This window comes from Centruroides vittatus, unplaced genomic scaffold (assembly GCF_030686945.1).
Source record: "Centruroides vittatus isolate TY-2023 unplaced genomic scaffold, ASM3068694v2 contig_1074, whole genome shotgun sequence".
NCBI classification, from domain to species: domain Eukaryota; kingdom Metazoa; phylum Arthropoda; class Arachnida; order Scorpiones; family Buthidae; genus Centruroides; species Centruroides vittatus.
Window position 1 is genome coordinate 852,373 of NW_027120692.1, and position 24,954 is coordinate 877,326.

General features: G+C 31.2%; 1 protein-coding gene across 2 annotated transcripts in view; it reads right to left on the reverse strand.

Annotated features, from left to right (window-relative positions):
- The window catches only part of LOC136973289 (ubiquitin-conjugating enzyme E2 J2), a 36,263-nt gene extending 17,429 nt beyond the window's left edge, over positions 1-18,834 (reverse strand). The window contains exons 1-3 of one of the 2 annotated variants that reach the window (XM_067268019.1): positions 18,753-18,834; positions 18,524-18,609; positions 9,453-9,573 (exon numbers count right to left, since the gene is read on the reverse strand). In XM_067268019.1, coding sequence (XP_067124120.1) covers positions 9,453-9,568 — 116 coding nt within the window. In that variant the 5' untranslated portion in view covers positions 9,569-9,573; positions 18,524-18,609; positions 18,753-18,834. Of the gene's footprint in view, positions 1-9,452; positions 9,574-18,523; positions 18,610-18,711 lie in introns of both variants that reach the window. The other variant, XM_067268026.1, reaches the window with a different exon arrangement.
- Positions 18,835-24,954: the final 6,120 nt, after the last annotated feature.

Genomic DNA, 24,954 nt, shown 5'->3' on the forward strand with positions numbered 1-24,954 from the left:
TTAAACAGATGTTGCTACTGGTTGCTGAGATATAGCTTCAGTCCCGGAATTTAATTGCCACACTGTGTATATAGTTAATAGGAGCCTCCGGCCCTAAGGTTTCTATATCTGGTCTCGGATTTCATCTGTCTAACTCCATTCTCAAGATTAAGGAAAGACAGACGAATGGTCAACAGTGGGAATCTATAGGTTTACAATTTTTTCAAATTGCAGCCCAAAAATATTTCTACAGAAGCCATAGTTTCTGGAAAAAAAAAAAGACGAATTATTCTTTCAAATTATTCTCGAAACTGAAAATTCTTTCTGTGCATCTCATTAAATATTTAACCAATTTTTCAGCTAAATTGATGTTTTTTTCATTCCATTCCTCCATGTGTTTGGTTAAATTGTCTTTATTAACATCCATTGATTGAATAAGGAAATATCACCTTCTTCTGTTAATGTAGTCTGTTTCTTAAATTTGTTGAAACTATTCTGTATTTTTTGTCATAGTATTCATTTAAATTTATAATCAGTGCAGAATGAACATTTTCTAACAAATCACGAGTTCAAAATATAATATACAAATTTCTTTAATATATAAACTAGAGAGCTAGAATATGATTTTCAATAAATAGCACAAAAGTGAAAATTTTACTAAAATGGCCAAGATGGCAGAAAACAATATGTATGATCAGTATAAGTAATAGACCAAACAACAGAAAATGAAGAACAAACAATAAATATTTGGAAATAATTGGCAAACATGATAATGAAAGTAAAATAAAAGAAGAGAAAAATGATGATCAAGAAGAAAAAGAAATAGAAAACATTTAACACTTTAATTTCCAAGTACTCTGTCAAAGATTATTCTATAAAACCAATCATTCTTCCTGGTAACATATAAAGTATATATTATAACCATTTTTATGCTTTATAACAGCTTTTAATAAATTTAAAAAAAAACTTAGAAAACCAGAGTAATTTAATTCACATAGCAAAATGCATCTCTCAGGTAGAAAAAACAGGAATTAAAAAAGTTAATTATCAAAGAAATATTTCATTTTTTTTTGTTTGCTTGTGTCAAAAGTCTTTGTTTTGTGTTTTCCATTCATAATTTAAAGACAAAAACAGTTATTTAGTGTATAAAAAGAATATGATAAAAGATATTTAACAATTGAAAGTTTTTAGAAAAAAATAAATGGACAAAGTTTGAGAATCTATATTAAGACTTATAGGGCCCAAGATTATAACTATACTACTTGTGTTATAATGAAGAGAAAATCAGTTAATAATAATTATTTCAAAAGATCAAATAAATGCTATGACACCGATTCAAGACCAGTCTAAGGTAGACTGAGAAACTGCAGCACAAGGATGGATTAGGAAACTTTCCAAGCAACACCTGCTAGTGACCTTCCATGCATTGTATCAAAGAGGAGGCTCGTAATACAGAAAATATCTCAAATTAATAAACTGCACAATGATGAAAACACATTAACTGAGAACTATTTCTATATATTTAGGAAAGTTATGTATTGATAATTATCAGTTAAAATTATTTTACTGTCTTTAAAGTTAGATTATAAATGTATTTGATCAAACAATCATCTAATTCCTTATACAGTGGGTGATCGGTTAACAAACATAATCTGTTCCAAGACTTTGTTTGCTATCCGAATTGTTCGTTAACTGATTATCAATTTACCATAGGTTTTTATGAGAATTTGATTAATTTGTTCTGGAGACCTCAAGAAATAAAAAAATATATACTTTCTTACTACGTTTATTTATATGTAAAATTTAAAAACACATATATATAGAGTCTTGCATTTTTGTTAATCATGTTTTTTTCCGTTTGTGGGGATTAAAGAATCTGTCTAATGTCGATTGCTTTTCTCTCTTCTTCAGGATTTTTCAGACGTAATTAATAGCATTGTAATTGTAGACATCCCTCAGCCTATTAACCTCAACCTGGTTTGGATGCCATTCTAAGGCCGTCGTTCTGACATCCTCCCACTTCTTCAAAAGATGTTTAAGAGCAGATATTGGCATTAGTCCTTTTTTTCAGAAGAAAACATATCTCGCCGAGTTTTTTGGTGTTTTTCATTCAAGAGTTCTTGGCGTTCTTCTGTCGTCAGATCTGTTTCAGGTCCATTATGAACTCTTCAATGTTCTTTATTTCTTAGATGTGATTTTTGTTACTCGTTTAGCTGATTGAGTCTTCTTGATTACACTGTATCTTTCTTAAATAAAATTGAACTGCAGCCTACTGTAGACCTGTTCGAGTCATACTGCCCAGCAACATCAAACATCTTCTGCCCACTCTCTACCTTTGCTATTATACTCTCACCTTTCAAAAATAAAAACCAATGCAAAACTTAACAAGTGCACATCCGACAGTCTCGTGAATACTATAAAAGAATTGTTTCTGTCAGAAAAATAAAAGGCTGGAATTACAAGGGAGAGTTTCAAAGTTCAGAGGAATATTATCCGATCAGTATATACTGGGTTGAGTGTCAATGTCGACGTCTACTACACTCCGAAAAGTTTCGAATTTTTGCCCGAAGATGAGGGAAGATCAATTGGTATTCATTATTTTACGTCGCTTCTTCTTATGTTTGTTTTGTGAGGTGTTCGTTGTCCAATCACAAAAGTCTTCCACGAAAGTGTTCATTATCTGATTTGTTCGTTAACCGATCACCCACTGTATTTTGCAAACAATTAATTAAAATGTCATTAATTTTAAATTAAATAAAATCACAAAATCATCAAAAATATATAGATAATTTTATTATAGAAATTTTACACTTAAAATATTCCAATTTTGTTTCTTTTTATTCAAATTTTCATTAAAAAAATAGTTATAATTTCATTATAACCATTTTTATGCTTTATAACTGCTTTTAATAAATTTTAAAAAACTTAGAAAACCAGAGTAATTTAATTCACATAGCAAAATGCATCTCTCAGGTAGAAAAAGCAAATTAGGTCATCCAACAGATTTATATCTGATAGACCCATTTTTCATTGCTGCATTGATAAATAAACTTATATACTCAGATAATTTCTAAATCACTTTTCATTCATTATTTTAAAAATATATCAAGAGATGAAGAGATTAGTCACATCACTCCTTCCTAAATATAACAGTTGAATATTACTAGTTTAAATATTGGTAAGTTATCATAAGATACTTTAATAGTATGAAAAAAAATCATTATTTTATATAATTAGCTGCTCATTATGTAATGCCTCATTATATCGCAGATTTGGACAGATTTTTTTGGGTCCCCAAATTTTAAAAGAACTTGAATCAATAAATTTTAATATATCAATTGCCATTGAATTTCTTTTTGCAATGAAATACGGTATTTTATTCCTACAATTATCGACCAACCACTGCCGAATTATCGGGCTAGAAAATGGCTATAGTAATATTAATAATTTAAGATAATTTGGTACTAGAGCTAGGCGTTAGGCACCACCTCTTGCTAAATTTAATATTTATAATTTTTATTGAAAAATATAAATTACACAAACTGTTAATAAGCAATTTATTATGAAATATAGTACTGTATAATAAAATAGCAACTGATATTTTGTTTTTATATAGACAGTATTTGTCTTTAAATGTCACTGTTAAATAAACAATAATGCTAAATGAGCATTCGTGGTATCAATGTTTACGTAAACGTCATTTAATATAACCACCAATAAAATTCAGTATTGTAAAACTTAATCTTATTTTATATCAGAAACACTTGCTGATGAAAGAATGCAGTACAGAGATTTCATTGCATTTATAATCTGTTTAGTATAAGCCCAGAATTTTTCGTACTCAGTAATATCACGCTTTTTCTTTGTCTCTGACAAATGCGATATAACTAGGGACTACTGTATTTATTAACAGTCCAAAGCAACAATATAGAGGAAAAACAACTACAACACCTGGCAAAAAGTATTTGAACATTATATAACAAAATAAAATCATTTACTTTGAGCTCATTTTGCAAGAAAATAAAAATGTAATGGTCAAAACAAAAATGTATTGATACATTTTATTCATTGGGTTATTAAGTGTTAACCACTTTAATTTCAAATGAATAAACCAAACCATTTTCCCAAAAAAGAACTTGAACAATAATAATAATAAAAGAATCACATGCAATATAACAGAAGTTAATATTTTGTTGGTCCTCCTCTTGATCTTATTACATCTTTTATGCACCTTGGCACTGTAAAAATTAATTCATTGAATTTATTTCACTCTAGAACATTTTAATGGCTTTTAATATAATAGTTGGTACCTTTTCATCAACCAGCATTTTTAACTTTTTCCATAATTTTCAATTAAGGCTAATTGCAAGAGTTTAAAAATTCGTTATTTCATTTGGTTTGATGATAGATAGCATTATCATCCTGAAAAACAATGTCAATATTACCAAAATGATCTTCAATTGTTGGAATCAGAAATGATTCTAAATTTCCTCATACACTTTTGCTATTAGTCTCATCACGAATACATATATTTCCAGATCAAATAACTGACATGCATCCCCAAATCATTAAACTTGTTGGAAACTTAGTGTTCCTATTCGGGCAGTCTTTGTTAAATTTCTCATCTGACATCTCCAAATAAATTTTCCTACATCACAATCACACCGAATGCATATGACTCTCATCTGAAAAAAATAACCTTTTTCCAGTCTTTATGGTCTAATCTTTGTACTGTCTTGACTATTTTAAATAATTGTTTTTTCATTTCTTGGTCAGAAAAGATTCTGTTTTGCTTTGCAAATGAAAACCCCATTTCATTCAGTCTATTTCTTACTGTTCTGTCACAAAAATTTGTTTTATTTTTCTTCCATTCTGCATTTAATTGTTTCAGACATTTTTTTTCAATAGGTGATTTTGATCCTTGCTGGTTTTTAGGAAAACCACTTCTGATACAATTTTTTGTGTGTCTTGTGCCTTTAAAGTTTTTCCAAGTGTAATTTACAATTCCTAACACATCAACAAACATTGCAACTTTTATTTGGTTTTTTTCCATCTTGTAGTAACTTTATATTTTGTTTTCTCACATCATTACTAAATTCTTTTGATTGGGGTCATTGTTTAAGCATGGACAGATAAAATATCACTGTTTACTTAGAAAATGATGAAAACACACCTCTTAAAGCTAATGATTTCTTCCATTCAAGTTAAAATGCTCAAATCTGTAAATTTAGAACAGTGTTCAAATACTTTTTTCCAACTTCTTCTATGTTCAAAAACTTTACCAATAATGCTTTACATAAAAATTCATTTTTGGAGAAATGGTTTGGTTTATTAATTTGAAATTAAAGTGATTAACACTTAATAACCCAATGAATAAGGTGTACATTTTTTTTTGACCATTACATTTTTATTTTCTTGGGAAATGAGCTCAAACTAAATTACTTTATTTTCATATATAATGTTTAAATACTTTTTGCAACAGATTGTATTTAAAACATGCTAATAAAATTACATTTTAATTTTAGAAATAAAATTATTTTGTATTATCTTATAATTTTTTTTATCTTACTTATTAAATTAATTTAATTTAATTTAAATAATAATAATAATAATAACAATAATAACAACTAAATATTTCACACAATCAATCAACACTCCATAAGATGCCAATATTTCTTAGACCATCACATGCATAAAATAAAAAACACAACAGAACTCTACACAATACAGATTACATGCTTTCCTAAACTCTATAAAATACATACTTTATGCATCCCAAACAAAACAGACCATCATATAGAATCAATACAACATTTTCATAGAACAACAAAGACTATTGTAGAAACCACAAGATACAGTTACTCATAGAGTCAGTCATTCTATAAAAAGTACATGAACAATACTAAAATCTACAGATAGTGTACTGTACTGTACATAGATTACAGGAAAACATTCTATTTCATCCCACTCATAGCTATTGCATACATTATATCTATACAAAGTAGATTTACTCATAACACTCAATACATTGCTAGAAAACACAATGAAATTGGAGAATAGTACTAATTTACACATCCAACTTCACAATACTTACATCAAAACAAACAAATACAGGTGTCCCTCGTATAACACAGCAGTTACATTCCAAAAGTGCTGTGTTTTGTGAATCCATGCTATACAAAACAAAGGACAAATGCAAAACATGGAGTTACACTTCAGAAGTTAGCAAAAGTATACTATTCTTTTTCATTACTAAGAGAAATATGTTTATTAAAGCTATTGATAATTCATTTCCAATCAAAAATTAATTAACAATCACAATTAAAAGTACTGTATTAAGCATTAATATTAATTTTAGTTACACCAGGGCATTTTCTATTTATGAAGTATTGTCATCATCTCAGCTTTTTTGTTGATCTTGATCAGAAATATCAGCAACACCTTAATTTTTTTTTATTTTTACCATAAAAATTTGTTGTTAATCGAATATTTGTTCTAGTGGGTTGCATTTGTTCAGTCGAGTATCGAGTGACAACCTTTTTCCAGAATTTGTGTTTGAATACTGAATTGTTCAAGTACCAAGATACTGCCGTATTTTGTTCATTTTAAGAATGACTGCTTATCTACAGTTAAAAAATGTTTAATAACACCTAAAAATGTTTAAATAAACTTTACTAAATATGAAGATTAATCTATAAAAAGAAAACACAGTGACAGTTTTAAAGGCTAAAGTCTAAAAGCAACAAAGATGACACCTGGTTGATAGGAAAGTTAGTGCAATTTTTTTCTTCCTTGTCCAACCAGTTTTCATTAAAGTAAACCTGACAAAAAGCACAAAATAATTTGAAAAATTCAATATTCCAAAATCCATGGGCAAATTTGAGACAACACACATTCTTACTTGAATAAAAAAATATATCAAATAATAAAGTTTACACTTAAAAGTTGTGAAATTTTGTACAGAGGATTTCCAAAACGTGTTAGGTCAAAACTGGAAGGTCATGTTGTATGTGGTATATCCCCAATTTTCAAAGCATGCTGTATGAGAGATACCTGTATACATTAAACGAGGAATTTTCCAGGGAGATTCATTAAGTCTACTCTGGTTCTGTCTGATCTTAACCACAAAATAATCACATTGATGCTTATATAAACAGAAAAAATAAGAAAATAAAAGTTATTTTAAATAAAAATGGTATTTTTCATTCATTTATTATAAATGTTTAACTGAAATGCAAAAATATAAAATGTATTCTAATTCATTGATCAGTATTAATCCTGTCAACCAGGGGTGGTCAACTCCGAGACCCCAGGGCATTCATATTTTGTGCAGCTCGCGTGACATTTAAAAAATATATAAATTTTCCACCTTAAGGAAGTATTCCACAAAAACTCCATCATTATTTTCTACAACTTATGTCTGGGAACAGATTTTTTCTGAAATGAATTTAGTATAAAGTTAAAACAAAAAAAATCGGCTAACAGACTCAGTTTAAAACTAATTTAAAACTAGCAGTGACAAATCAACCAAATATTTTGGATATATTACATTCACATCAGTTCCAGAAGTCAAATTAAGTACACTTAATTTATAATCCATAAATAAATAATTGTGATTAACCTGCATTTTTTCTTTTTTTCTCCTGTAAGGGCCCGTGTCAGCTCAAAAGTTTTAAATGTGGCCCTTACATAGAGAAAGGTTGTCCATCCCTGTTGTAAACCAGAATTCTTACTTGATCTTTAGAAATAGTTTTTACTCAATAAGACTTTCTAAAAATTTAACAGCAGATTAAATTTCGCACTAAGGACACAACTCAAATCAAAACACTTATTTAAAACAATCAACCACAATGCCATTCCAGTACTCACTTATTCATTTGCAATTATGCATTGGAAACACAAAATAAAAATAAAATTTAAAGAAAACAATATTAACAAAACAAAAAACCACCACTCTAAGTCATCCATACAAAGGATTATTCTTCTTCACAAAAAGGGTGGATAAGACCTCACAGATATATTAAGTCTTCACTGCAAACAAATACAGACACTCCAAGAGCTTTTCTATGAAAAAACAAGAAACAACACAATTGTACCAAGCAATAATTGTCTCAAACAATGCACTATTAATCCTACACAATGCTGACATAAATCTAATAAAGTATACAAAATGTATATTCACTATCAGGCAGTCTTCAGCTCAGAAACTCCATAATAAGCATCCTAATAAACTCAGCCAGAATTACATTGACAGAATTGTGTCAAACTGTGGGCTGGCTCATGTATCCATCCTTGGAGATGGAAGGGTTTATGATCACCATACAAGACCAGATCATGAATAAAAAAATTATAGAAAGCACATTTTAAAAGACAACAGTCACAGTTATCATTTGTAGAAAATAACAAATCAAGTATGAAACTATATAACACATCACATCAGGGTGCAGTATGAACATAGCATAAACAGACTGAATTACAGTGACATAATCAAATAGAAACATAATATATCAAAAGTATGCAAACAAACAATTACACAATCAGCAACCATACTACAAATACACACTATAAACAGTCGTAAAAACAACACACACAACATACGATGACTGAGCTCTAATCATGAACAAAACAATCCATCACAACAACCAGATAACGCATTCATTAACAAACAAAACAAAATCACATACATTATATTAGCTATATCAAATACTAAATACATACACTGAAAACATAGGCAAGTTCTGAATATTTGCTAATGAAATAAAGTGTCTATGAAGAATGAATAAGGTACTTATCCTATTGTAATCCAGCAATGGCAAACCTTTCTCCCGAAAGTGGATAAAAATTGAATAATAAAAAAATAAAAAAAGTGCTTCAAATTTTACTTTATTTAACACAATAAACTCTATACAAGCGAAAAGAAAATAATGTGATTTTAACAGAAACAAATATTTTGTTTAATGGGAAATCTACTGCTGTTTATTTAATGATAATTTTTCTGAGATTCAAAATTAGTGGTCTGTAAGAATTTTCATGACAGGTTTAGGACTCTTTCATATTACATATGCAAAGTTTTGAAATCTATCAAATACTTTTTACAATTTACAAAACTAATACTTTCTAAACTTTCAATGTGGATACCTTGAATTCATTACATAGTCATGGTTTGCCATAACTGTTGTAATCCTTTTATGATACCAAACAGACTACACAAAAGTCTAGAAACATTAGGTCTTCACAACAGCACAAATATGACACTACAGAATCACTCATACTAAACACATACCACATATGAAATTCTTAAATACTTATACAGTTACAGAGAACATACATAAACAGCACATAATCATAGTAACAGTTTTTTTGTAGCTATGTCTTGATCTAGCATAGCACTGGTCATTGGTAATAACCAACAGGATACGCTCCACATAAATGCATAATAAAATTAAATTAAAAATGCATATTCATAATTTTACCAATCAAGAATGTTTGATGGCAGAGGATGAGCTGTGACATATGGCACTGGATCACGCATTATCCTTAAATAATCCTGCCGAAGACGCCGGGTAGCCATATTTCCTTTACGACTCATCTTTTCTTTAAGATTAAAAATGAAAAAAGAAAAAAAAATTATATCTCCAAATAGTATTCATATTTTTTAATTATTTTAAAGAAATAATTATTGCATTGTTATCAAAAACTGTCCTAGTAAAAATTTAAAAATTCATTTTAAATTACATTTACTGTTATAAAACAAGAGTATTAAGTTATATATTTATAAATAATGAAGCATTATAATCAAAAATTTCATAGCTAAAGAATATAAATTTATTATAAAAATTAATTAAAATTGATGATGACAGTTCCAATTTATTTTAAAAAGCCACATAAATATTAAAAGCAGATAAGTCAAATTTTATCAACAAAGAATCAAAACAAAAATTATTTTAAATAACGTATTGATAGGAGTAGCATTAAAAGTTATCTCAATTAATAGGAATAAAGTATTCGATTCTAATTTGAAACCATGTTTTCTATTATGTTTTTTCCATATTGCACAATGAATTGCTTTTTTCGATAGACACTAGGCTTTACTTTGATTTTTAGGTGCCGATATGCATTTTGGGCTTTTGTCAGCTACAGAATTAGTTTCACAATATTATAAAATTGCAATAAAATTTGTTTTTAACAAATGTACCTTTTTGTTGTTTATTTATCCAACACATTGTATAAAACAAACATATGGCATTCTCGCTTCTTTACAAATACATTGAACCAAAGACTTACGGAAATGAAAGGTGGAGTTGTGGCTCATACCAGTGTAGTGTCGTTTTGACACTGAGAATCAAAAATATTGTACATACCGTATATTTCCGCAGATAAGACAATCTTCAGATAAGATGAGGTATAAATTTTCGTCAAAGTTTTATAGTTTTAGCATATATCTGTCCTATAAGACGACCCCCAAACTATCAATGGCCTATGAATTTAGTTTAGATCAGCAATCATCATCTGGATAATAATACTGTGTAGCGTATACGGAATTATGTCCTATTCATAATTTTTCAAATGAACAAATTTTATTTTCTGCCTTGCTATTGTTGCAAACGTTCGCACTGATTTGGGCATTCGGGTAATGACCTTGACTATTCACAAAAACGTCGTATGGGCTATTCCATTTTGTGAACATGCCCTACTCTCTACTAGTAAATAATTAAGGTTTGTCCATTTTTTTTATAATGGTTTTAATTTATATAAATTTCAATCTATTTTTTTGTATCTGTCCTATAAGACGACCCCGGATTTTGGGGCCTTTTTTTATGATTCAACTATTGTCTTATCTGCGGAAATATACGGTATATACCAGTGTCAACTCTGTTTTTTAGATGTTCAATGTATTTGTAAAGAAGCAAGAATTGCCATATATGTTTGTTTTATACAATGAGTTGGATAAAAAAAAACAACAAAAAAAATACATTTTTTAAAAACAAATTTTATTGCAATTTTATAATATTGTAAAACTAATTCTGTAGCCAACACAAGGGGGGCAAGAGTCCAAAACGCATATCGGCACCTAAAAATCAAAATAAAGATGGACGTAAAGTCTAGTGTCTATCTAAAAAAGCACTTCATCATGCAATATGGATAAAGGAATAAAGTATTTCTTTTTTTTGTTCAATTATTTTGGTTAGCCACAAAATTGTTTTAACTAAAACAGTAGGATTTTAGAAATGTACACTTTCTCTTATTCATAATATAAAATTAAATGTAACTTATATTCTAATTAGATTCAACAAAAATAAGGAAAAGATTGCAATTATTGTTGATTATATTTAACTAAGACAATAATATAAGTTTAGTATTCTGTACAACACACAAATAACTAAAAAATTTGGTTCATTTAAAAATAATTAATGAAAATATGATAAAACACAGTTTCTATTACATACATACATTTTTTTTATTCAAAAGATCAAAATTTTTATGTAATGTTTCTAATAATAATAATGTTAATGTAACTTAATTGTTCTCAGTTCCAAGAAGTCTCCTGATATGTTTCACTAACAAGGAGAGGATCAGATGTTCAGATTTCTGATTTGAATGTAACTTGGTAAGAATGTAGCCCTAAGCACAAACAGCTAATAGAGTGGGTCCAAATAATAGGACCCACTTTTCAAGCATTTCCAAAAAACTAGTCTCTGAAAATTGAGTGTTTAGTTTATGTCTTTGAAAGTTTCATTTCTCTTTGGAATGGTGATAGCCAAGTGGATATGATGCTAGGAGCTAGAATTATAAAATGTAAGTTCAAACCTTTACAATTTTAGTTTTTTTTATGTGTAACAATTATTTTATTTTACAGTATCAATAGCATTATTATTATTCCTCATGTTTAAAGCTTATAAAACAAGAGATTAATAATCATTACACCATTTCCAAAAGTTAAATATAATGACTTTGTTCAGCAAAAACAGTCATTATTTATTTATTTATTTTATTTTATTTTCAGATATTGTGGTATTATTACATTTGAAGTGTAACAAACATGGGCACACGAGGAAATTGTCCATAACATCAACAACTACAAGAAAAAAAAAATGATGCAACTATGATACAAGCAATTCAAATTCTTCTTAAATACAGTATTATTTTTTACAACTATTAGATTTCTTATATCTTTTATATAATTTTCTACATTTTGATACTGAATAACATATTTTTTTAATAAAAACCATAAAACATTGTTAAAATTTCTACAATTCAGTATCTAATTATTATGTATATTGGATTGTGTAATGTTTGTTTGGATTTTCAAGTAATGCATTTGTGGAGAAAAATAATCTTTTTCCTCATCAATAAATATTAAGATCCTATTTATACTATATAAATATAACAAGTACATATACAAATATTGCGATACTCTAGCGAAATCAGATCACACAAGGAGCCAAGTCACTCACTGTTTAAAAAGTACCATCATCTTTTGGTTTGACCAATTAAAAGGTAAGTGACTTGGCTCCTTGTATGATTTGATCCTGCTACAGTATCACAATATTTGTGTATATACTTGTTATATTTATACAATCTTTTTCCTGTTTTAAGAACTGACTGATTTTGTAGACTTAATCATCTACAATTTGACCTATTTATATAAATCAGTTATGATAAACATCTTAAAGTAACATTCATTAAAACTTGTATCATCAAACCAAATAAACTCATTAGATAATGCAATAAAAATATTCTAAAACTTAAAATATGTTAAAAATTTAAAAAATAGCAATGCTTAATTCATCACTAAAGCTGATCCAAAAATAAAATTCATGTTTATTTTTTAATACTTTAATTAAAACAGAGTCATTATATACACACACACACACACACACACACACACACACACACACACACACACACACACACAATTTTTTTAATAAAATAAATAACATTCATAACTTTAATGATAGATTAGTTCACCTGACTTAAATTAATTGTTTTGAAATCCTAACTACAGAACAAACTTAAAATTAAGGTAAAAATAATATATCTCAAAGATCTTCATTCATTCATTCATATTTTCCAAAATGTTAAAAAATAATTTAATAATACTAAAAATAATAATAGTATTTGCTTAGTTTCAATTCTATCAATTATAACAAATAAGATATAGTTCTTCAAAAAGTTTTTATTTTATTATGTCATAATTTCATCAGCCAAGCCAACATAAATATCAACCAAATAACCCTGATATTACCTATCAGTACACAAAAGATAGATCTAATAAATTAAGATTTAGGTGCAAATTTCAATAACTTCCATAATTCACTTTCATTCATACCATCATCGGGCATTTTAAACAAAAAATGAATTCAATGTATGCATTATCTTCTAATTCCGATCGAAAATTTGGAATTTGTTAGATTATAAATATGTGAAGTTAACTTAATGCATTCTAAGTTTGAACTGTGCACACAGTGAAAAATGCACTCATTGCATAAAGCCATCTGTTATGGTCCAAGACACCTTTCACTCTCTCTGTGAAAGCATCTCTTATGTTATGCTCAAGTGTTTTCAATGTTTCTTTTTTGCTTTACCTTTGCATTTGGTCACATATATCAGAGCTCTACAACCAGTGTGCTAAAAGATGATGCGAGGTGTGCCATAGCACAATCAATGCCTCCAAGATAAGGAAAAGAACAGAGTTGAACAGAGTTTATGGTTGTCATATGAATATGATAAATACATGTTGATCCAAAAAAGACAATGATTTGTCTACCTGTTTATTACCACTGACATTTGTGATAGAAGAAATTCTAACAATCTCCAAATTTGTTTTACAAACTTGTCATATTTCCCTGAATCTGTGCATTTTAAATTTGGCAAGTCACATGTCATAGTCACTATTTGTTTTTGTGAAGTGACAAGTATATCATGTCTCTGTCACATGCACCTATGAATTAAATTTAAAGTAAAAAGGATATGCACCACCCTCACATGATTATACAGTTTATTGCCCCAAAAGAATTATCTGTTTAGTTTTGCTTTATATGTCATAATAGGGCATTTCAAATAAAATACAAAACAGAAACAATAAGAAATAATAGTTTATTTTTTTATCTTTAATGTAAACAAACAAATCTTATGTAAATATTAACATTACAAAGGTTTTGTTTGTTTTTTATTGTAAGGTAAGTTGAACAAAACAATACCTTAAATATTACTTATGTTATGTCTATACTGCATGCAGAAAATTTGACAAAAAAGAAGAAAAACCATTTTTGATAGTGACATCAAATTTCCCTTTGTGAAAAAAGTACACTGATGTGGAGTGTGTAACTATCCCAAAACAGCTGTAATGTATAGAAATATTTCTTGCACATGTGGCCTAGGCTATCTGTTAAGCTAAAAAAATCTCATGAAAAATGAAAATTTTCAGCAAAACAATAAATGAAATATGAAAAAACACTTTGCATGATGTATATGTCATTCACTCTACATGAATATATGCTTTATTTTTTATCTAAAAATTTTTTCTCATTTTTATAATAGTTAATTACAACTTGTTTTAATCAAGATTTATTTATTTATAAAACAGAAAAACCAGATAACAAAAGAGTGAAAATTTATTTATTTCTAAAAAATAAGAAAAATTTTTTACTTTTATATATTGTCATAAATTTTTCAATCTTTACAGCAAGCTCTGCATATAATAATGGTGTGTTCATTATAAGTATTATACTTGCATTCATACATACAGATTTTGTTTTATAAACTCTTCCAATGATTATTTTCCTCATCTATTGATGAGAGAGGATCGTCATCATTGATCTGTCAAAGCATTTCATTTGTTATATCTTCATTGTTATCAACACAAATACACCTCTTTATTGTCATTTTTACTTACTACTTGAATTTAATTCCAAAATTTAAAAAAAATTTTTATGTTGAGTATTGGGAGTGTGATACACCCCAAAAATGCTCAAATCACTAAATGAAAATACTCTATTGATGCATACGAAGCAGTTTCATTTATAATGCAATTTTTCATTTGGTATGTAATGTTTACTACTTGTTTATTGTTGCTAGATACAGGAAAACAGAATGAAATACTTAGAAATAATACTCTACGACAGTAAGATGTGAACTCTGAAGATACTTTTCTGTTAAATAAAAATAACGAACTTACTGGAACTGGTATAATAAAATGAAAACAACACCTTTCTTTCAAAAATTCCAGCAACAAACTTTAATCATATAAAAACGTTTTCAACTGATTTCATCAGTCGTCTTCAGTTAACCAAACAAAAAAGAAAAAGAACAAACAAATAATTCAAATTTACACAATCATGAGAACAGAAAGAATTTTCGCAATTGCGCAGACTATGCAAAAAACGATATACCGAAAAACGGTAATAAAAATGCAGATTCTTGACAAACTATATATAATATCCCATTCTTACGCTATCCAATGAACGATTTCCAGGCAGATGACAGCCCATCTGCGTCTCTGTGGTTGATGCAATGGGACGTTAATTGTGCCCTATATATTTCTAATTTCTCCATGTGTCTAACGGCCTGTTTAGACCTAGTGGCTTTTATGATGGAAGCACTATCCCAGTGTACTGTGATCTCCTGTTGCTTAGCAAATGCTGCTAGGACTGTGCTATCAAGGGTCCTATTAACAGATTGTTTATGTTCTTTTAATCTCTGTTGTAAACTACGCAAGGTGACCCCAATGTACACCAGATTGGACTTAAAACGCTGGTCCCTGATTGGAATCGAGTACACTCCTGTTAGTTCATTTGGTTTCTCTTTCCTCTTATCATTCCTTAATAGACAGTATACCGTCGGGTTGCGTCTATACACTATGCGTAGGTTCCTTTCCTTGGTCACCTTCCTAATAATCTTGTTAATAAACAGAATATAGTCCATGACCACTGTTTTTCGCTGCTCACTTCTGTGTGGTTGTTGTTTATGTCTCTGCATACTCGTAATTAGCTGGTTTACGACCTTTCTCCGATAACCAAACTGTGTTGCTATGCTTCTTACGTACTCCAACTCCTTGTATGTGTCGCAAATATTTGAGCAATGTGTGTAAGCTCGTTTTACCCATGCTCGCAAAGCCGCTAACTTAAATTGATCAGGATCTACGGAGTTTCTGGGTATGATGCTAGGTTGGTATACCAGTTTCCTGAAGATATTCGTCTGTATCACCCTGTCTCTACAGGTGATCGTCAAGTCCAAGAAGTTAACCCTAAAGTCACTCTCCTGGTCCAACTCCAAGGTGAGTCCGTACAGTTGTTGTTGATTGTATTAAGAAAGCAACGGGTATTGCGATCATTATTCCATATGATGAATATGTCATCAACATATCTGGTATAGAAAACTATGTCTTCTTGGAATGAAGGTAATATATTGCATTCTAGGTTTCGTAGGACCAATTCACAGAGCATCGCTGATATGGGACTTCCCATTGGGACTCCCATTCCCTGCATGTATGTTTTCTCTTGAAATTCAAATTAGGAAGAATGACAGATGAGATCAGCTAATTCCAAAATGTGCCTGTTGTATTTGAATGAATTCACGATGTTGTTAAATAAGAAGTCCCTTAAGGCGCAGAAGCACGGAGAAAGTTTTATCAAGGGATACAAGGCTTTAAAGTCCATAACCGTCATGTGTTCCCTGTCCTTAAGCATAACTTCATCCAGCCTTTGTACAAGTTGCAAGGAGTCTTTGATGCAATAAGGGTAATCCTGTCTTATCCCGAATAAATTTGACAAGCTGCTTTTCTAGTGCGAACGTGGGTGCACTACACTTTTCCACGACAGGTCTTATCTGAAAGCCTGGTTTGTGTGTCTTGCCAAACACAAAGATCTTTGGTGGTCTTGGTGCCTTCATAATGATATTGTCCAAATGCAAAAGGCGTGCTAACGGAGACATGGCAAACTTCTTAACTCTATTGTGCAACTTCTCTAACAACTTGTCCAAAGCAATAACGCATTCCGTGCTAGTAATATACTCCTGCAATTTCTGAACATACATATCCCGTTTAATGAGTACAATATCCTTAGTCTTATCGGCCTTCATAAGAACCACTTCATTCCTCTGGAGCCATTCTCTCGATTTCTTGATGTAATTCTGAAATTGTCCGGAGCCCGTGCTAGCTTGTTTCTCTCTTTCGGCCAAAAACCTTGTTTGCCAACGTATGTAATCCTGGTTAGTGTGACTCAAACCAGAGATAAGTAGCTCAATATTATGTATGATGGTGTCCAGACTTATTTTTGGGTTGGGAGCATACATAGGACCATATTCTAATGCTCTTATTAGACACTGCGGTGGTGTGATATCATCCCATGCGGTAATCGAGCTTTTGTACATTGGGGTCACCTTGCGTAGTTTACAACAGAGATTAAAAGAACATAAACAATCTGTTAATAGGACCCTTGATAGCACAGTCCTAGCAGCATTTGCTAAGCAACAGGAGATCACAGTACACTGGGATAGTGCTTCCATCATAAAAGCCACTAGGTCTAAACAGGCCGTTAGACACATGGAGAAATTAGAAATATATAGGGCACAATTAACGTCCCATTGCATCAAGCACAGAGATGCAGATGGGCTGTCGTCTGCCTGGAAATCGTTCATTGGATAGCGTAAGAATGGGATATTATATATAGTTTGTCAAGAATCTGCATTTTTATTACCGTTTTTCGGTATATCGTTTTTTGCATAGTCTGTGCAATTGCAAAAATTCTTTCCGCTCTCATGATTTTGTAAATTTGAATTATTAGTTTGTTCTTTTTATTTTTTGTTCGGTTAACTGAAGAAGATGAAATCAGTTGAAAACGTTTTTATATGATTAAAGTTTGTTGCTGGAATTTTTGAAAGAAAGGTGTTGTTTTCATTTTACTTTTCTGTTAACAGGACACCAGTTGTTCATACAGCACCATGTAAAGAAATGGCTATTTTATTATGTGTAAAGTACATTTCAAGAAACACAGAAAGTACAAAAATTAACAAATGAAATACTTACAAATAGAATTCTCTACACTACACAAGCGGCATGAAGCTGCAAATTTCATTTAACATTGTCAAAAGCATTGATTTTTTTTTTAAGTTTTAATTATTTTGTGTTTTATTAAACCTACTTGACTTTTCTTACTCCCTTACTTTTCTGTTACATCAATAAGACGACGACATTGCACATCGAATTACAATTACGACCGCCGTTCTGTTAACAGAAAAGTACCTGGCAAAGGATCACACATAGAGGAACGGTTTCTTTGGCTTTTTTGCTCCTATGGGTATGGTCTATGGCTCTAGTAAGATCCCAACCATCTCTTTCACAGGTGTAATTGTACCCTTTGCACGAGGTGGTTTGCACCTCGTACAAAAACAAATTAACTTCCCACCAGGCATGCCTGGAGTTTATACATGATTATTATATGATTATTTATATACAAATCAAAATCTTTGCATGATTCTGATTTGTATATATAAATAAATTGATTTGCATTGTTCCTGAATTAAAATGCATTTTTATCACACTTACCTGTTTTCAATTAAAGTGACTCCCACAATAGATAATTAAAGAACTGCCAGCTCTAATTTTCTACTTTCTATTTGAATTTTCTTAGACTGCAAGAAAGTAAAATGATTGTAAACAAATTTAACTTTCAAATTATGATACTGAAAGCTTCAAAACTAATTATCGATATAATAATGATATTTACAAATTACTTTTTATAAGCACAACGAAACTTCAAAATGAATTTTCTTACGTGTTTTGCTTTTTAAACTTTTCATCCTTCGTTCTGAAAAGTTACAATTTCGTCGCGTACAACACCCTCTATAGGGGAAAAAAATTCTTACTTTTATTATTTATTTTTTAGAAATAATTTTAATAATTTATTTTTATTCGAAAATAATTTATGGACTAATTATATAGTTTTAATGATGATGATAATAATAATGACTTTCTCACCGTTCATTACCTTTTTCGAGGTGAAAGCAGTGGAAAATGGCGTTACTACCGACCCCTAACTTAAATCGATCCCGAAACCCCGACATAATGAAGTATGACGATTCTAAAGCATGATAGAGCTCGGTTAAGAAGTTTTTTAACGGGCCAATTTAAAAAACTTCTTGAACAGAAATGAAAATGATATAACTTTTCTTTCAATAATCAATATTTATATAACGCAGTTCCGCTACATTAGAATGAATTTGGCTTTTTTAAAAAAACTCTTTCTGCCCTGTGGGCACTAAGAGGGCTTTTTTTTTAGCAATCCCATTATGGGTTCGGCTAGGTCCACAATGGGGCGGCCGGGTGGCCTGGTTCCCTGCTGCCACCGTAACCGCTCGGCCATCCGGCCGTCTCGAATTAGGCTTATACGATATCTGTTAGATATTTGATTAATGTAGCCTGCATCATCTGATTTGTTATATAGAAACAAAATATGTTTTATGATTCCCTCGAACAAAACTGTAGATCTACAAATATCGTACTAAAATTCGGCCGGTTTCCACCAGCGTCGTAACTAGGCTTTTATGCGCCCGGTGCGAGCTTCTGTAACTACGCCCCAAAACTATGATATAAAACTTGGTCCAGGTCATTTCTACGCCCCTTCAGGATTTACGCCCTGTGCCTGGGCACCGCCCTAGTTACGGCACTGGTTCCCACCTTACGCCATATAAAAAGATACAGTACTCATTGTGGATAACCACAGCGGGAAATTCGTACGGTGATTTTCATTGACATTTTTCGGTTTCGTAAGTCTTTCAGCTTATCGTCGTGACACTTTTTTTTAACTCTTTCCGTCCTGTAGGCATTAAGTGGGTCGTTTTTAGTAAGCCCATTATGGATTCGGCCATATCTACAATTGGATAGCCGAGTGGTGAAAGACATGCTTCGACATTCAGATGGATTATTTCCCGAAAAATTCCCGGAGTTTTCTGACCCGTCCAGATTCGATTCCAGGTTCCCCAGAGCAGTAGGCTGCCGTCTGGCCATCTGCATCATTGAGAATGTCGAAAATGGATTCCAATATTTAAAAAAAAGCATGTTGTTTATCAGATTAACGGCTGGATTGATATAACAGTAGTATCGAACCAAAGCGATACGAGCGTTACAGCCTCCGCGTTTCTTTATGCAGCGCTCGAGAAGCGCTTTACAGCAAACACACTGAAACTGGTTTCTAATTGGCCAACATTGCTCGTGACGTCATTTCGCTACACTAGCTCAGGCCTGGCCAACCCGCGGCCCACGGGCCGCATGTGGCTCGTCACGTTAAATTGTGTGGCCCGCTAAGCGATATTATATATTTATTAAAACTTTTGTTTGCCGTTATATGTATACCAAAACAATTAAATAAATGAAAATTTGCCTGTGTCATTGTTATAATGCGCAAGTGCGAGTACGAACTCTTGGTATAACAATAAAATCTTACTCATTTTGTATTTGTTTTACTTTTTTAAAAGCATGTTTGCCTAAATTGTGGCCAACCCAAATTGCTTCGCGGGCCACTTTGATCACGCGTTGTTACGCGTGATCAAAGTGGCCCGCGAAGCAATTTGGGTTGGCAGGCCTGCTCTAGCTGCATAAAGAAACGCGACCAGCGTGAGCAAAGTCTGTACAAGAAGATCAGGACACGCGTGACCTACTTCTTAAGCCGCCATTTTGTGGTATTTTGGGTCGCATGTTTTAAGCAAACTTGTACGAGCAGTCAGTTTTATACGACATTAATTAAACTAAAATTGCATAAATCCAGTGATTTCCGGTCAAAATTATAATAATTTCGGATGATTATGCAACCCCAATTTTATGCAACTTTTCAATCAAATAGTTTAAAAGAAACAATCATCCACATCATTTGCTGCCGTGAATGAAACTAATTAAATAGGTGCTAAAACTGATGCAATTACATATATAAGCACTTCGTAAAGTAATGCAATAACATAAGTTATCCAAAATTTTAATTTAAAGCATTTACCATTACAATATTAATGCATTAAAAAATAAATACTGGGCTAACGTTTAATTAATGAACATTTTTTACTTTACAAAGGCTTAAACGTCATATTTTCCTAATTACATAAAATCTAATCAAAAAGGATAATATTAAACACAATTTGACGATATTTTTAACAGAGCTTATCTGAGATATAGCTTCTTTCTCTGTAAACACACAATATACAAATATAATAAAACACCATTTTCTGAAGTCAGCAGAAGTACGCATAAATGAGCTTTTGCTTTCATACAGTTTTTTTACATTCAAAGTACTGTTCATATCTTTGGCAAAAATATGTAATCTCACTGACAGAAAAGTTGAGATTAACAGTTCAAACTGAGATTCTTCGAAATGAAACTGAACAACAAATAATTTAATGTGAGCTCACGTATACATCTCAAAGACAGTACCTATAGAAAAATACATAATATACACTATCCTCACATAGTTTAGAACGTTCAGTTGGCTGCCACTTATCCCGTCTGCAGTTCTGCACCCATTTCGCTTTCCTCTGCTTATCTGCAGGAAATCTAAACAATCGAAGGTCGGTAGACTTACTTTTACAATTAGGTGCCACAGAATAACCCATTGTTTAACGTTTTGAGTATGTATATACGTAATAATAGTCGACTCACGCAGGAACCACGTGTGATGTTCTCTATCGATATGCCCCAACACGGCCGCTGCGGCATAGAATCACGGGAGCGTGTCCTGACCTTCTCATACACACCTTGAGCGTGGGGGCTGCGTTGTGCGACATCTGGTGGTGGAACTTAGAATTTAAAAATATTTAAGTACAGTATATAAAACATATACAATGACAATTGCTCATTCTTCCTATTTCACCGCAATAATAAAAAGGAGGTTGACGACTGCATAAAAATATACATACTAAATTATTAATTAACAGATGTGTTTTTTCCCAACTTTTCGTGCTGGAGTTTATTTACTTAACTGTTATTTTGCAACATTGGCGCCAAAACAATATCAAACATTTTTTTAAAAATCGTTGTTATTAGATTGAAGAACAAGAGGGGTAGTGTGTTAGAAATTTTAAGAGTAAAAGGAAACAAGCATTTTTCACACAAAGATCTTTATGAATAAAAATTCAAATATACAAAGCATATACATGGCAAATGATCATTTAAACAGATTTTTTTATAGCCCATCAATAGTATCAAGTTGAGCCTTGATATAAGACTTTTCTAACTCAGTTGGCTTAGTTAAATTTGAAACTGTTTTTCTTTTACGTTTGGTTGGCTTAAACTGCACCTGTTGAGTAATATTTTTGTTTCAGGTATCTGTACAAAGTCTTTGCCACCATCACTGCTGTTAATTAAACTTAGTATACTATCTATACCTCTCTCAACTTTTATAGCAATATTTTCATCTAAATTTACACTTGTCAAACAATATTTTACTAAATCCCATTTTCCAAGCAGCCTCTCTTTTGTATCTGATTTGCTGTGGTGGATGTAGCAGCAGTAAATGTACATAATTCACTCTCTTGCTGGCTAACAGGATCATCAGGCACCTGATCTTGCAAAGATACTTCTGATATATTAGAATAAGTTGATACAACATGAATATATTTGCAAATCGTATAGTTAATATGATAATTAGGGTAACTGCAAACTGTAACTATAGGTACATATTATACTTTTCACACCCGAAATGGCAGTTTTCTGCTGGACAGTTGTCATCTGTTTCTTTGCAAACATTGTATTTTGTGATGGAACATGCCACAATGCACAGTTGACTTGAACTATACTATCTTTATTTAGGCCTATATTTTTACTTTTAATATGATTATTTTCAATCTGTTTTTAACGATTTACCCTTGTCTTATGCAGTCTGTCAAATAGTTTATCCCTGGTGAATCTCATTAGTGCATAAATTACTCTATCCACCCTTTTTCCTTTCTTTCCTTGGAGACAAATGTACTTAAGTTTTAACGATACAATAGCGACGATTATTATTTTAAAAAAATTTTGTTAGGCTTAACATCGATGAAAATTCAATGCGAAGTAGCGATATACAGTACTAATATACAAATTACAATGGATATACTAATATACTATACCAGGGATGGCGAACCTTTTTGAGTACGCGTGCCATATTGTAAGCATACTTAGCTTTAAAGATGTTAATGCGTGCCAATGTCTTAGACTTCGAATAATGATATTTAAGGAAATTAAACGAATACGCTTTAATTTAAATAAATGTAGAAAATCTGATAGAAAAAAAAAGATTATCAAGTGATAAACAGAAAGGATGATTGAAAAAGACAGAAATCATATGATACATTAAGTGCCAGATAATTTCTCTTACGTGCCACTTTGGGCACGCGTGCCGTAGGTTCGCCATCCCTGTACTATACTAATAATGTATTTTTTCATACTTTTCGGTTATCCGTTTTTTCAGTTATCGGACCAATCGCAGTCCCCAACTGAGTCGGATAATCGATGCTCTACTGCAGGGCTGTCCAACTGGCGGCCCGCGGGCCGCATACGGCCCGCCAAATTATTTTTACGGCCCGCGAGTACATTTTACTATGTATAAATTTATGTTACTAAATTATTATTATTAATATTAAAATTATTTTACTATGTGAAAATTACGGCCACAATGTTCTCGTTAATATATTACGAATATTTTAAAGTTTTTTTTTAGTATAAATAAAAATATTTTTTTAATTAACATAAACTGACTTTTCATTTATCAACCTTCTTGGTCCCCGAAATGTTTGGTGAAGAAAATATGGCCCGCGGGCTATGATAAGTTGGACAGCGCTGCTCTACTGTATACTTTTTATTTTCTTAGCACAATGTTGCTGTTGAGAATATATCACACAGGGAACATTTTCAGAGGAAAAGGTTTCTAATCGCTGTCTACATTGTGGCAAGCGAGAAATGCCGTCTCTGAAATGAAATTTTTCTGAACCGCGGTCTACCCGATCTGTAAACCGTCGTCGGCCTCTAAATGTCAGCGAGGTTGAGGCCGAAGTTTTAAACGCGAAAACGTGTACGACGGACGTTCAGTGCCGCTTTCCTGTAAGCCTAGAAGTTTTACAATGGCGTTTGGAATGTCGAGCATGATTACACTGACTTTCCAAACGCCATTGTCAAACTTCTAGGCTTAGAGGAAAGCGGAGCCGAACGTCCGACGTACACGTTTTCGCGTTTAAAACTTCGGCCTCAATCTCGCTCTTGTCTCTGCAATCGGCTGTTAGTGTTCAGGAAACGGAACAGCTTGGTCACTGGTGGGCCATTTATATGGGAAAAATTTACATATCTCTTACGAGAAAAAATTGGGACTTTTAAAATAAAATATCTTAAAGGGTAAACTTCTAATATGGAAACTTCTAAATCGAGTTGTACTGTGTTACTTTTAATAAAATAATACTGTTACTACCCAAAGTAATGAGGATAATATACTGCGCAGTCCCAATGAGGTAAATCACCCGATCCCCGACGATTAAAGAAAATTTTTTATATTAAAACTATCCCAAAATTCCATCATAGATTAATTATTATGCCTTTTTGTCCTTTCTAACACTATTTAAAATTTGTTTTGTATACTAGTACATTCTATATATTAACAGGACTTTGCATCCATGGTTATCCAGTATAATGATATTTAGTCATACAGATCAAAAATAATGTTCTTTATTTAGTTCACCTGAACACATATACTTTAAACATGTGTTTCGGACCTGTTCGTTCCTCCTCAGCAGGCCTTTAAACGACACTTTCTATAATTAACAATAATCAACAATAAAAAACCTGTTTCGATACAACTATTACTAAAATTAATTAAGAATACAAACATTTCCCGACAATAAATATTTAAAATTCTTACAATTTCTGTATTTCCGGTCTTCTTTACATTTCCACTTAAACTTACGACCAGAGCAATCATACAATTCTAAGCATTCCTAATTCTTTTACATTAAAAACAGTTTAAAACA